This window comes from Salvelinus alpinus, chromosome 11 (assembly GCF_045679555.1).
Source record: "Salvelinus alpinus chromosome 11, SLU_Salpinus.1, whole genome shotgun sequence".
Lineage (NCBI taxonomy): Eukaryota > Metazoa > Chordata > Actinopteri > Salmoniformes > Salmonidae > Salvelinus > Salvelinus alpinus.
Genome location: NC_092096.1, coordinates 11,970,222 through 11,985,221, shown reverse-complemented (window position 1 = coordinate 11,985,221; position 15,000 = coordinate 11,970,222). Strand labels below are relative to the sequence as shown.

At 50.6% G+C, this 15,000-nt stretch overlaps 1 protein-coding gene across 2 annotated transcripts in view; it reads left to right on the top strand.

Annotated features, from left to right (window-relative positions):
- Nucleotides 1–15,000, top strand: part of LOC139533579 (thyrotropin-releasing hormone-degrading ectoenzyme-like) — a 554,487-nt gene that overhangs the window by 420,089 nt on the left and 119,398 nt on the right. For both annotated transcript variants that reach the window (XM_071331728.1, XM_071331726.1), the window contains one exon: nt 2,173–2,340. In XM_071331728.1, the coding sequence (XP_071187829.1) occupies nt 2,173–2,340 (168 nt within the window). The remainder of the gene's footprint in view (nt 1–2,172; nt 2,341–15,000) is intronic.

Genomic DNA, 15,000 nt, shown 5'->3' with positions numbered 1-15,000 from the left:
CATGTTGACAACACGTGCAGTCAACCCATGAGGTTTACCATGTTGACAACACGTGCAGTCAACCATGAGGTTTACCATGTTGACAACACAAGCAGTCTACCCATGAGGTTTACCATGTTGACAACACGTGCAGTCTACCCATGAGGTTTACCATGTTGACAACACGAGCAGTCAACCCATGAGGTTTACCATGTTGACAACACGAGCAGTCAACCCATGAGGTTTACCATGTTGACAACACGTGCAGTCAACCATGAGGTTTACCATGTTGACAACACGTGCAGTCAACCATGAGGTTTACCATGTTGACAACACGTGCAGTCAACCCATGAGGTTTACCATGTTGACAACACGTGCAGTCAACCCACGAGGTTTACCATGTTGACAACACGTGCAGTCAACCCACGAGGTTTACCATGTTGACAACACGTGCAGTCAACCCACGAGGTTTACCATGTTGACAACACGTGCAGTCAACCATGAGGTTTACCATGTTGACAACACGAGCAGTCAACCCATGAGGTTTACCATGTTTACAACACGTGCAGTCAACCCATGAGGTTTACCATGTTGACAACACGTGCAGTCAACCCATGAGGTTTACCATGTTGACAACACGTGCAGTCAACCATGAGGTTTACCATGTTGACAACACGTGCAGTCAACCATAAGGTTTACCATGTTGACAACACGTGCAGTCAACCATGAGGTTTACCATGTTGACAACACGTGCAGTCAACCATGAGGTTTACCATGTTGACAACACGTGCAGTCAACCCATGAGGTTTACCATGTTGACAACACGTGCAGTCAACCCACGAGGTTTAACATGTTGACAACACGTGCAGTCAACCCACGAGGTTTACCATGTTGACAACACGTGCAGTCAACCCACGAGGTTTACCATGTTGACAACACGTGCAGTCAACCCACGAGGTTTACCATGTTGACAACACGTGCAGTCTACCCATGAGGTTTACCATGTTGACAACACGTGCAGTCAACCCATGAGGTTTACCATGTTGACAACACGTGCAGTCAACCATGAGGTTTACCATGTTGACAACACGTGCAGTCAACCCACGAGGTTTACCATGTTATAGATGGAGACCATCAGGTACAGGATGCAGACAACCTGATTGGTTAAAGCTCGTGGCTGATCTTACAAAGCCACACAAATACAGTCATATTATTTCTGGGTACTTTGAGCTGAGACAAACGTGTTGGTCTGACATACCGATGCCGTTTACAGAAATGGAGAATCTAAAACGATTTATCGGTTGAAAACAAAGGTAATTGTGCCTGGTTCAACTCACAACACACCCGCCAGGACATTTTAACATTCGCATCGCCATTGACGCAAAACAGTCCATTTCTAAATGCTTTACAATGTGAGTAAACTATAGACACACTATATGGAGATAAAGCATGTTCTCCCATTGTTAAAAAAGCAGGCCATCTCTCTAGTGTAGTCTAGAACATAAATGTTCTCCCATTGTCGGAACATTCTAGAACATTATTGTGCCTCACTGAGATGTGAACGAGGGAAACAACGGATGTGTCAAAATGGAAGCAAAACAGCTCCACAAACAAGGGCTCTGTTCCAAGCAAATATACACTCTGTTTATCGTCTGTTTACACAACGCTGTTAGATAGTCAATCTCCGTATCTTCTCTGAGGATTCTGGTCCGCTTCGTTATTGATTTGCTAACCTTTGTTTAATCTGGGTAAAATCCTTTGAGGTTAAACATTATTACGTGAGGAAGACCTGAAAAGAAGCCAACTGACACAAACAGCAGGAAATACTGAATACTAATGTTATTGTAGTAGTTTAAAGGGGAATAACATTGGTAATATAATTGTTTTGTGTGTCTGCCTGTGTGTTTGCTTGTATGCGTGTTTGTGTGTATGCGTTTGTGTGGTGTGTGTGCTGTGCGCGTGTGTGTGTGTGTGTGGTGTGTGTGTGTGTGGTGTGTGTGCTGTGCGTGTGTGTGTGTGGTGTGTGTGTGTGTGTGCTGTGCGTGTGTGTGTGTGTGTGTGGTGTGTGTGTGTGTGTGTGTGTGGTGTGTGTGTGTGTGTGTGGTGTGTGTGCTGTGCGTGTGTGTGGTGTGTGTGTGTGTGTGTGTGTGTGTGTGTATGTGTGTGTGTTTGTGTGTGTTTCCTTCCCTGCAGGATCCCTCCCAACGTGCGTGACATAGTGTACTGTACAGGCGTGTCTTTGATGGATGAGGACGTGTGGGAGTTTATCTGGATGAAGTTCCACTCCACCACAGCCATCTCAGAGAAGAAGGTTCTCCTGGAGGCTCTCACCTGCAGCGACAATGGCTTCCTGCTCAACCGGTGAGTCATTTGTAACAGAACTTTATTGTTCCTTCACAAGGAAACAGCTTTCTGCTGAACCGGTGAGTCAATATTAAATAACTTTATTGATCCTTCACATAAAATTTCACAACAGCTTTGTGCTCAACTGGTGAGTAAATCACATCTAGCATCTCCTGGCTTCCATACATCGCCTACAAGCTGATGCAGTCCTTCGGAACACCTACAATTCAAAAAGTCTAATAAATCCATGTAATATAGTCTACACCACCACAAGAAATCCATTATTTATTTTAGACAGGTCTAAAGTAACATAATATGAAGAAAATGTAGTCTATTTCAGAATAGCATCCTCTTGTTGTCCTCATGTTAGGTCCTGATCCATTTATTTTTTATCTTAAAGAACTCCCTAATCCTTGCCGATGACAAGCATACCCATAATATGATGCAGCCATTTGTATTCAGGACATAAAGTAAATTTCTCTGCCAAATATTTTGCAGTTTTACTTAACTGCCTTCTTGTAAACAGGATGCATGTTTTGGAATATTTTTATTCTATACAGGATTCCTTCTTTTCACTCTGTCATTTAGGTCGGTATTGTGGAGTCACTACAATGTTGTTGATCCATCCTCAGTTTTCTTCTATTACAGCCATTGAACTCTGTAACAGTTTTAAAGTCACCATTGGCCTCATTCTTGAAATCGCTGAGTAGTTTCCTTCCTCTCCGTCAACTAAGTTAGGAAGGATGCCTGTATCTTTATAGTGACTGGGTGTATTGATACACCATCCAAAGTGTAACTAATAACTGCACCATGCCCAAAGGGATATTCAATGTTTTATTTTTACCCATCTACCAATAGGTGCCCTTCTTTGCGAGGTATTGGAAAACCTCCCTAGTCTTTGTCGTTGAATCTGTGCTTGAAATTCACTACTCGACTGAGGGACCTTACAGATAACTGTATGTGTGGAGCACAGAGATGGGGTAGTCATTTAAAAATGGTGTTATACAACATCATTGCACACAGAGTGAGTCCATGCAACATATTATGTGACTTGTTAAGCACATTTTGACTCCTGAACTTATTCAGGCTTGTCATAACAAAGGGGTGGAATACTTATTGACTCAAGACATTTCAGCTTTTACATTTTTTTTAATTAACTTGTAAACATAATTCCACTTTGACATCAAGGGGTATTGTTTGGAGACACGTGACACACAATCTATATGTAATCCATTTTAAATTCAGGCTGTAACTGAAACAAAATGTGGGGAAAAAGTCACGGAGTGTGAATGCTTTCTGAAGACACTCTGTGTGTTCATACAGTTACTATACAAGGATATGAACACGTCGGTTCAGTCACTTGGAAACGTTAGAGGCTCATCTAGACGTTAGAGGCTCATCTAGACGTTAGAGGCTCATCTAGACGTTAGAAGCTCATCTAGACGTTAGAGGCTCATCTAGACGTTAGAGGCTCATCTAGACGTTAGAGGCTCATCTAGACGTTAGAGGCTCATCTAGACGTTAGAGGCTCATCTAGACGTTAGAGGCTCATCTAGACCTTCTCTTTTCTATTGATATGAAATATCTCTAATTTCAAAGGGCCCTGTCCTTCGCCCCGCAGTCGCCTTGAAACACTGCAGTGGATGGAAGAGTGTGTCTGTGTAGGGCTGTGTGTTACAGTCGCCTTGAAACATTGTAGTGGATGGAAGAGTGTGTCTGTGTAGGGCTGTGTGTTACAGTAGCCTTGAAACACTGCAGTGGATGGAGTCTGTCTGTGTAGGGCTGTGTGTTACAGTAGCCTTGAAACACTGCAGTGGATGGAGTGTGTCTGTGTAGGGCTGTGTGTTACAGTCGCCTTGAAACACTGCAGTGGATGGAAGAGTCTGTCTGTGTAGGGCTGTGTGTTACAGTCGCCTTGAAACACTGCAGTGGATGGAGTCTGTCTGTGTAGGGCTGTGTGTTACAGAAGCCTTGAAACACTGCAGTGGATGGAGTCTGTCTGTGTAGGGCTGTGTGTTACAGTAGCCTTGAAACACTGCAGTGGATGGAGTGTGTCTGTGTAGGGCTGTGTGTTACAGTCGCCTTGAAACACTGCAGTGGATGGAAGAGTCTGTCTGTGTAGGGCTGTGTGTTACAGTCGCCTTGAAACACTGCAGTGGATGGAGTGTGTCTGTGTAGGGCTGTGTGTTACAGTCGCCTTGAAACACTGTAGTGGATGGAAGAGTCTGTCTGTGTAGGGCTGTGTGTTACAGTAGCCTTGAAACACTGCAGTGGATGGAGTGTGTCTGTGTAGGGCTGTGTGTTACAGTCGCCTTGAAACACTGCAGTGGATGGAGTGTGTCTGTGTAGGGCTGTGTGTTACAGTAGCCTTGAAACACTGTAGTGGATGGAAGAGTCTGTCTGTGTAGGGCTGTGTGTTACAGTAGCCTTGAAACACTGCAGTGGATGGAGTGTGTCTGTGTAGGGCTGTGTGTTACAGTCGCCTTGAAACACTGTAGTGGATGGAAGAGTGTGTCTGTGTAGGGCTGTGTGTTACAGTAGCCTTGAAACACTGCAGTGGATGGAGTGTGTCTGTGTAGGGCTGTGTGTTACAGTCGCCTTGAAACACTGCAGTGGATGGAGTCTGTCTGTGTAGGGCTGTGTGTTACAGTCGCCTTGAAACACTGCAGTGGATGGAGTGTGTCTGTGTAGGGCTGTGTGTTACAGTAGCCTTGAAACACTGCAGTGGATGGAGTCTGTCTGTGTAGGGCTGTGTGTTACAGTAGCCTTGAAACACTGTAGTGGATGGAAGAGTCTGTCTGTGTAGGGCTGTGTGTTACAGTAGCCTTGAAACACTGCAGTGGATGGAGTGTGTCTGTGTAGGGCTGTGTGTTACAGTAGCCTTGAAACACTGCAGTGGATGGAGTGTGTCTGTGTAGGGCTGTGTGTTACAGTAGCCTTGAAACACTGCAGTGGATGGAGTCTGTCTGTGTAGGGCTGTGTGTTACAGTCGCCTTGAAACACTGCAGTGGATGGAGTGTGTCTGTGTAGGGCTGTGTGTTACAGTAGCCTTGAAACACTGCAGTGGATGGAGTCTGTCTGTGTAGGGCTGTGTGTTACAGTCGCCTTGAAACACTGCAGTGGATGGAGTGTGTCTGTGTAGGGCTGTGTGTTACAGTCGCCTTGAAACACTGCAGTGGATGGAGTCTGTCTGTGTAGGGCTGTGTGTTACAGTAGCCTTGAAACACTGCAGTGGATGGAGTCTGTCTGTGTAGGGCTGTGTGTTACAGTCGCCTTGAAACACTGCAGTGGATGGAGTCTGTCTGTGTAGGGCTGTGTGTTACAGTAGCCTTGAAACACTGCAGTGGATGGAGTCTGTCTGTGTAGGGCTGTGTGTTACAGTCGCCTTGAAACACTGCAGTGGATGGAGTCTGTCTGTGTAGGGCTGTGTGTTACAGTAGCCTTGAAACACTGCAGTGGATGGAGTCTGTCTGTGTAGGGCTGTGTGTTACAGTAGCCTTGAAACACTGCAGTGGATGGAGTGTGTCTGTGTAGGGCTGTGTGTTACAGTAGCCTTGAAACACTGTAGTGGATGGAAGAGTCTGTCTGTGTAGGGCTGTGTGTTACAGTCGCCTTGAAACACTGCAGTGGATGGAGTCTGTCTGTGTAGGGCTGTGTGTTACAGTCGCCTTGAAACACTGCAGTGGATGGAGTCTGTCTGTGTAGGGCTGTGTGTTACAGTCGCCTTGAAACACTGCAGTGGATGGAGTCTGTCTGTGTAGGGCTGTGTGTTACAGTCGCCTTGAAACACTGCAGTGGATGGAAGAGTCTGTCTGTGTAGGGCTGTGTGTTACAGTAGCCTTGAAACACTGCAGTGGATGGAGTGTGTCTGTGTAGGGCTGTGTGTTACAGTCGCCTTGAAACACTGCAGTGGATGGAAGAGTCTGTCTGTGTAGGGCTGTGTGTTACAGTAGCCTTGAAACACTGTAGTGGATGGAAGAGTCTGTCTGTGTAGGGCTGTGTGTTACAGTAGCCTTGAAACACTGCAGTGGATGGAAGAGTCTGTCTGTGTAGGGCTGTGTGTTACAGTCGCCTTGAAACACTGTAGTGGATGGAGTGTGTCTGTGTAGGGCTGTGTGTTACAGTAGCCTTGAAACACTGCAGTGGATGGAAGAGTGTGTCTGTGTAGGGCTGTGTGTTACAGTCGCCTTGAAACACTGCAGTGGATGGAGTGTGTCTGTGTAGGGCTGTGTGTTACAGTAGCCTTGAAACACTGCAGTGGATGGAAGAGTCTGTCTGTGTAGGGCTGTGTGTTACAGTCGCCTTGAAACACTGTAGTGGATGGAGTCTGTCTGTGTAGGGCTGTGTGTTACAGTAGCCTTGAAACACTGCAGTGGATGGAGTGTGTCTGTGTAGGGCTGTGTGTTACAGTCGCCTTGAAACACTGCAGTGGATGGAGTCTGTCTGTGTAGGGCTGTGTGTTACAGTCGCCTTGAAACACTGTAGTGGATGGAGTGTGTCTGTGTAGGGCTGTGTGTTACAGTCGCCTTGAAACACTGCAGTGGATGGAAGAGTCTGTCTGTGTAGGGCTGTGTGTTACAGTAGCCTTGAAACACTGTAGTGGATGGAAGAGTCTGTCTGTGTAGGGCTGTGTGTTACAGTCGCCTTGAAACACTGCAGTGGATGGAGTCTGTCTGTGTAGGGCTGTGTGTTACAGTAGCCTTGAAACACTGCAGTGGATGGAGTGTGTCTGTGTATGGACACCAGAGAGGGGATTGCAGTAAGCATGACAGGGGCCAGCTGTATAGACACCAGAGAGGGGATTGCAGTAAGCATGACAGGGGCCAGCTGTATAGACACCAGAGAGGGGATTGCAGTAAGCATGACAGGGGCCAGCTGTATAGACACCAGAGAGGGGATTGCAGTAAGCATGACAGGGGCCAGCTGTATAGACACCAGAGAGGGGATTGCAGTAAGCATGACAGGGGCCAGCTGTATAGACACCAGAGAGGGGATTGCAGTAAGCATGACGGGGGGCAGCTGTATAGACACCAGAGAGGGGATTGCAGTAAGCATGACAGGGGCCAGCTGTATGGACACCAGAGAGGGGATTGCAGTAAGCATGACAGTGGCCAGCTGTATAGACACCAGAGAGGGGATTGCAGTAAGCATGACAGGGGCCAGCTGTATAGACACCAGAGAGGGGATTGCAGTAAGCATGACGGGGGGCAGCTGTATAGACACCAGAGAGGGGATTGCAGTAAGCATGACAGGGGCCAGCTGTATGGACACCAGAGAGGGGATTGCAGTAAGCATGACAGGGGCCAGTTGTATGGACACCAGAGAGGGGATTGCAGTAAGCATGACGGGGGCCAGCTGTATGGACACCAGAGAGGGGATTGCAGTAAGCATGACAGGGGCCAGCTGTATAGACACCAGAGAGGGGATTGCAGTAAGCATGACAGGGACCAGCTGTATAGACACCAGAGAGGGGATTGCAGTAAGCATGACAGGGGCCAGCTGTATAGACACCAGAGAGGGGATTGCAGTAAGCATGACAGGGGCCAGCTGTATAGACACCAGAGAGGGGATTGCAGTAAGCATGACAGGGACCAGCTGTATAGACACCAGAGAGGGGATTGCAGTAAGCATGACGGGGGCCAGCTGTATAGACACCAGAGAGGGGATTGCAGTAAGCATGACGGGGGCCAGCTGTATAGACACCAGAGAGGGGATTGCAGTAAGCATGACGGGGGCCAGCTGTATAGACACCAGAGAGGGGATTGCAGTAAGCATGACGGGGGCCAGCTGTATAGACACCAGAGAAGGGATTGCAGTAAGCATGACAGGGACCAGCTGTATAGACACCAGAGAGGGGATTGCAGTAAGCATGACAGGGGCCAGCTGTATAGACACCAGAGAGGGGATTGCAGTAAGCATGACAGGGACCAGCTGTATAGACACCAGAGAGGGGATTGCAGTAAGCATGACAGGGGCCAGCTGTATAGACACCAGAGAGGGGATTGCAGTAAGCATGACGGGGGCCAGCTGTATGGACACCAGAGAGGGGATTGCAGTAAGCATGACGGGGGCCAGCTGTATAGACACCAGAGAGGGGATTGCAGTAAGCATGACGGGGGCCAGCTGTATAGACACCAGAGAGGGGATTGCAGTAAGCATGACGGGGGCCAGCTGTATAGACACCAGAGAGGGGATTGCAGTAAGCATGACAGGGGCCAGCTGTATAGACACCAGAGAGGGGATTGCAGTAAGCATGACGGGTGCCAGCTGTATGGACACCAGAGAAGGGATTGCAGTAAGCATGACAGGGACCAGCTGTATAGACACCAGAGAGGGGATTGCAGTAAGCATGACGGGGGCCAGCTGTATAGACACCAGAGAGGGGATTGCAGTAAGCATGACAGGGGCCAGCTGTATAGACACCAGAGAGGGGATTGCAGTAAGCATGACAGGGGCCAGCTGTATAGACACCAGAGAGGGGATTGCAGTAAGCATGACAGGGGCCAGCTGTATAGACACCAGAGAGGGGATTGCAGTAAGCATGACAGGGGCCAGCTGTATAGACACCAGAGAGGGGATTGCAGTAAGCATGACAGGGGCCAGCTGTATAGACACCAGAGAGGGGATTGCAGTAAGCATGACGGGGGCCAGCTGTATGGACACCAGAGAGGGGATTGCAGTAAGCATGACGGGGGCCAGCTGTATGGACACCAGAGAGGGGATTGCAGTAAGAATGACAGGGGCCAGTTGTATGGACACCAGAGGGGATTGCAGTAAGCATGACGGGGGCCAGCTGTATAGACACCAGAGAAGGGATTGCAGTAAGCATGAGAGGGGCCAGCTGTTTGGACACCAGAGAGGGGATTGCAGTAAGCATGAGAGGGGCCAGCTGTATAGACACCAGAGAGGGGATTGCAGTAAGCATGACGGGGGCCAGCTGTATAGACACCAGAGAGGGGATTGCAGTAAGCATGACGGGGGCCAGCTGTATGGACACCAGAGAGGGGATTGCAGTAAGCATGAAGGGGGCCAGCTGTATAGACACCAGAGAGGTGATTGCAGTAAGCATGACAGGGGCCAGCTGTATATACACCAGAGAGGGGATTGCAGTAAGCATGACGGGGGCCAGCTGTATAGACACCAGAGAGGGGATTGCAGTAAGCATGAGAGGGGCCAGCTGTATAGACACCAGAGAGGGGATTGCAGTAAGCATGACGGGGGGCAGCTGTATAGACACCAGAGAGGGGATTGCAGTAAGCATGACGGGGGCCAGTTGTATGGACACCAGAGAGGGGATTGCAGTAAGCATGACAGGGGCCAGCTGTATAGACACCAGAGAGGGGATTGCAGTAAGCATGACAGGGGCCAGCTGTATAGACACCAGAGAGGGGATTTCAGTAAGCATGACGGGGGGCAGCTGTATAGACACCAGAGAGGGGATTGCAGTAAGCATGACAGGGGCCAGCTGTATGGACACCAGAGAGGGGATTGCAGTAAGCATGACAGGGGCCAGTTGTATGGACACCAGAGAGGGGATTGCAGTAAGCATGACGGGGGCCAGCTGTATGGACACCAGAGAGGGGATTGCAGTAAGCATGACAGGGGCCAGCTGTATAGACACCAGAGAGGGGATTGCAGTAAGCATGACAGGGACCAGCTGTATAGACACCAGAGAGGGGATTGCAGTAAGCATGACAGGGGCCAGCTGTATAGACACCAGAGAGGGGATTGCAGTAAGCATGACAGGGGCCAGCTGTATAGACACCAGAGAGGGGATTGCAGTAAGCATGACAGGGATCAGCTGTATAGACACCAGAGAGGGGATTGCAGTAAGCATGACAGGGGCCAGCTGTATAGACACCAGAGAGGGGATTGCAGTAAGCATGACGGGGGCCAGCTGTATGGACACCAGAGAGGGGATTGCAGTAAGCATGACGGGGGCCAGCTGTATAGACACCAGAGAGGGGATTGCAGTAAGCATGACGGGGGCCAGCTGTATAGACACCAGAGAGGGGATTGCAGTAAGCATGATGGGGGCCAGCTGTATAGACACCAGAGAGGGGATTGCAGTAAGCATGACGGGGGCCAGCTGTATAGACACCAGAGAGGGGATTGCAGTAAGCATGACGGGGGCCAGCTGTATAGACACCAGAGAAGGGATTGCAGTAAGCATGACAGGGACCAGCTGTATAGACACCAGAGAGGGGATTGCAGTAAGCATGACGGGGGCCAGCTGTATAGACACCAGAGAGGGGATTGCAGTAAGCATGACAGGGGCCAGCTGTATAGACACCAGAGAGGGGATTGCAGTAAGCATGACAGGGGCCAGCTGTATAGACACCAGAGAGGGGATTGCAGTAAGCATGACAGGGGCCAGCTGTATAGACACCAGAGAGGGGATTGCAGTAAGCATGACAGGGGCCAGCTGTATAGACACCAGAGAGGGGATTGCAGTAAGCATGACAGGGGCCAGCTGTATAGACACCAGAGAGGGGATTGCAGTAAGCATGACGGGGGCCAGCTGTATGGACACCAGAGAGGGGATTGCAGTAAGCATGACGGGGGCCAGCTGTATGGACACCAGAGAGGGGATTGCAGTAAGAATGACAGGGGCCAGTTGTATGGACACCAGAGGGGATTGCAGTAAGCATGACGGGGGCCAGCTGTATAGACACCAGAGAGGGGATTGCAGTAAGATTGACAGGGGCCAGCTGTATGGACACCAGAGAGGGGATTGCAGTAAGATTGACAGGGGCCAGCTGTATAGACACCAGAGAGGGGATTGCAGTAAGCATGCCGGGTGCCAGCTGTATAGACACCAGAGAGGGGATTGCAGTAAGCATGACAGGGGCCAGCTGTATAGACACCAGAGAGGGGATTGCAGTATGCATGACAGGGGCCAGCTGTATGGACACCAGAGAGGGGATTGCAGTAAGCATGACAGGGGCCAGCTGTATAGACACCAGAGAGGGGATTGCAGTAAGCATGACAGGGGCCAGCTGTATAGACACCAGAGAGGGGATTGCAGTAAGAATGACAGGGGCCAGTTGTATGGACACAAGAGAGGGGATTGCAGTAAGCATGACGGGGGCCAGCTGTATGGACACCAGAGAGGGGATTGCAGTAAGATTGACAGGGGCCAGCTGTATGGACACCAGAGAAGGGATTGCAGTAAGCATGACAGGGACCAGCTGTATAGACACCAGAGAGGGGATTGCAGTAAGCATGACGGGGGCCAGCTGTATAGACACCAGAGAGGGGATTGCAGTAAGCATGACAGGGGCCAGCTGTATAGACACCAGAGAGGGGATTGCAGTAAGCATGACAGGGGCCAGCTGTATAGACACCAGAGAGGGGATTGCAGTAAGCATGACAGGGGCCAGCTGTATAGACACCAGAGAGGGGATTGCAGTAAGCATGACAGGGGCCAGCTGTATAGACACCAGAGAGGGGATTGCAGTAAGCATGACATGGCCAGCTGTATAGACACCAGAGAGGGGATTGCAGTAAGCATGACGGGGGCCAGCTGTATGGACACCAGAGAGGGGATTGCAGTAAGCATGACGGGGGCCAGCTGTATGGACACCAGAGATGGGATTGCAGTAAGAATGACAGGGGCCAGTTGTATGGACACCAGAGGGGATTGCAGTAAGCATGACGGGGGCCAGCTGTATAGACACCAGAGAAGGGATTGCGGTAAGCATGAGAGGGGCCAGCTGTTTGGACACCAGAGAGGGGATTGCAGTAAGCATGAGAGGGGCCAGCTGTATAGACACCAGAGAGGGGATTGCAGTAAGCATGACGGGGGCCAGCTGTATAGACACCAGAGAGGGGATTGCAGTAAGCATGACGGGGGCCAGCTGTATAGACACCAGAGAGGGGATTGCAGTAAGCATGACGGGGGCCAGCTGTATGGACACCAGAGAGGGGATTGCAGTAAGCATGAAGGGGGCCAGCTGTATAGACACCAGAGAGGGGATTGCAGTAAGCATGACGGGGGCCAGCTGTATGGACACCAGAGAGGGGATTGCAGTAAGATTGACAGGGGCCAGCTGTATTGACACCAGAGAGGGGATTGCAGTAAGATTGACAGGGGCCAGCTGTATAGACACCAGAGAGGGGATTGCAGTAAGCATGCCGGGTGCCAGCTGTATAGACACCAGAGAGGGGATTGCAGTAAGCATGACGGGGGCCAGCTGTATAGACACCAGATAGGGGATTGCAGTAAGCATGACGGGGGCCAGCTGTATAGACACCAGAGAGGGGATTGCAGTAAGCATGACGGGGGCCAGCTGTATAGACACCAGAGAGGGGATTGCAGTAAGCATGACAGGGGCCAGCTGTATAGACACCAGAGAGGGGATTGCAGTAAGCATGACGGGGGCCAGCTGTATAGACACCAGAGAAGGGATTGCAGTAAGCATGACAGGTACCAGCTGTATAGACACCAGAGAGGGGATTGCAGTAAGCATGACGGGGGCCAGCTGTATAGACACCAGAGAGGGGATTGCAGTAAGCATGACAGGGGCCAGCTGTATAGACACCAGAGAGGGGATTGCAGTAAGCATGACAGGGGCCAGCTGTATAGACACCAGAGAGGGGATTGCAGTAAGCATGACAGGGGCCAGCTGTATAGACACCAGAGAGGGGATTGCAGTAAGCATGACAGGGGCCAGCTGTATAGACACCAGAGAGGGGATTGCAGTAAGCATGACATGGCCAGCTGTATAGACACCAGAGAGGGGATTGCAGTAAGCATGACGGGGGCCAGCTGTATGGACACCAGAGAGGGGATTGCAGTAAGCATGACGGGGGCCAGCTGTATGGACACCAGAGAGGGGATTGCAGTAAGAATGACAGGGGCCAGTTGTATGGACACCAGAGGGGATTGCAGTAAGCATGACGGGTGCCAGCTGTATAGACACCAGAGAAGGGATTGCAGTAAGCATGAGAGGGGCCAGCTGTTTGGACACCAGAGAGGGGATTGCAGTAAGCATGAGAGGGGCCAGCTGTATAGACACCAGAGAGGGGATTGCAGTAAGCATGACGGGGGCCAGCTGTATAGACACCAGAGAGGGGATTGCAGTAAGATTGACAGGGGCCAGCTGTATGGACACCAGAGAGGGGATTGCAGTAAGATTGACAGGGGCCAGCTGTATAGACACCAGAGAGGGGATTGCAGTAAGCATGCCGGGTGCCAGCTGTATAGACACCAGAGAGGGGATTGCAGTAAGCATGACAGGGGCCAGCTGTATAGACACCAGAGAGGGGATTGCAGTATGCATGACAGGGGCCAGCTGTATGGACACCAGAGAGGGGATTGCAGTAAGCATGACAGGGGCCAGCTGTATAGACACCAGAGAGGGGATTGCAGTAAGCATGACAGGGGCCAGCTGTATAGACACCAGAGAGGGGATTGCAGTAAGAATGACAGGGGCCAGTTGTATGGACACAAGAGAGGGGATTGCAGTAAGCATGACGGGGGCCAGCTGTATGGACACCAGAGAGGGGATTGCAGTAAGATTGACAGGGGCCAGCTGTATGGACACCAGAGAAGGGATTGCAGTAAGCATGACAGGGACCAGCTGTATAGACACCAGAGAGGGGATTGCAGTAAGCATGACGGGGGCCAGCTGTATAGACACCAGAGAGGGGATTGCAGTAAGCATGACAGGGGCCAGCTGTATAGACACCAGAGAGGGGATTGCAGTAAGCATGACAGGGGCCAGCTGTATAGACACCAGAGAGGGGATTGCAGTAAGCATGACAGGGGCCAGCTGTATAGACACCAGAGAGGGGATTGCAGTAAGCATGACAGGGGCCAGCTGTATAGACACCAGAGAGGGGATTGCAGTAAGCATGACATGGCCAGCTGTATAGACACCAGAGAGGGGATTGCAGTAAGCATGACGGGGGCCAGCTGTATGGACACCAGAGAGGGGATTGCAGTAAGCATGACGGGGGCCAGCTGTATGGACACCAGAGAGGGGATTGCAGTAAGAATGACAGGGGCCAGTTGTATGGACACCAGAGGGGATTGCAGTAAGCATGACGGGGGCCAGCTGTATAGACACCAGAGAAGGGATTGCGGTAAGCATGAGAGGGGCCAGCTGTTTGGAAACCAGAGAGGGGATTGCAGTAAGCATGAGAGGGGCCAGCTGTATAGACACCAGAGAGGGGATTGCAGTAAGCATGACGGGGGCCAGCTGTATAGACACCAGAGAGGGGATTGCAGTAAGCATGACGGGGGCCAGCTGTATGGACACCAGAGAGGGGATTGCAGTAAGCATGAAGGGGGCCAGCTGTATAGACACCAGAGAGGGGATTGCAGTAAGCATGACAGGGGCCAGCTGTATATACACCAGAGAGGGGATTGCAGTAAGCATGACGGGGGCCAGCTGTATAGACACCAGAGAGGGGATTGCAGTAAGCATGAGAGGGGCCAGCTGTATAGACACCAGAGAGGGGATTGCAGTAAGCATGACGGGGGGCAGCTGTATAGACACCAGAGAGGGGATTGCAGTAAGCATGACGGGGGCCAGTTGTATGGACACCAGAGAGGGGATTGCAGTAAGCATGACGGGGGCCAGTTGTATGGACACCAGAGAGGGGATTGCAGTAAGCATGACAGGGCCAGCTGTATAGACACCAGAGAGGGGATTGCAGTAAGAATGACAG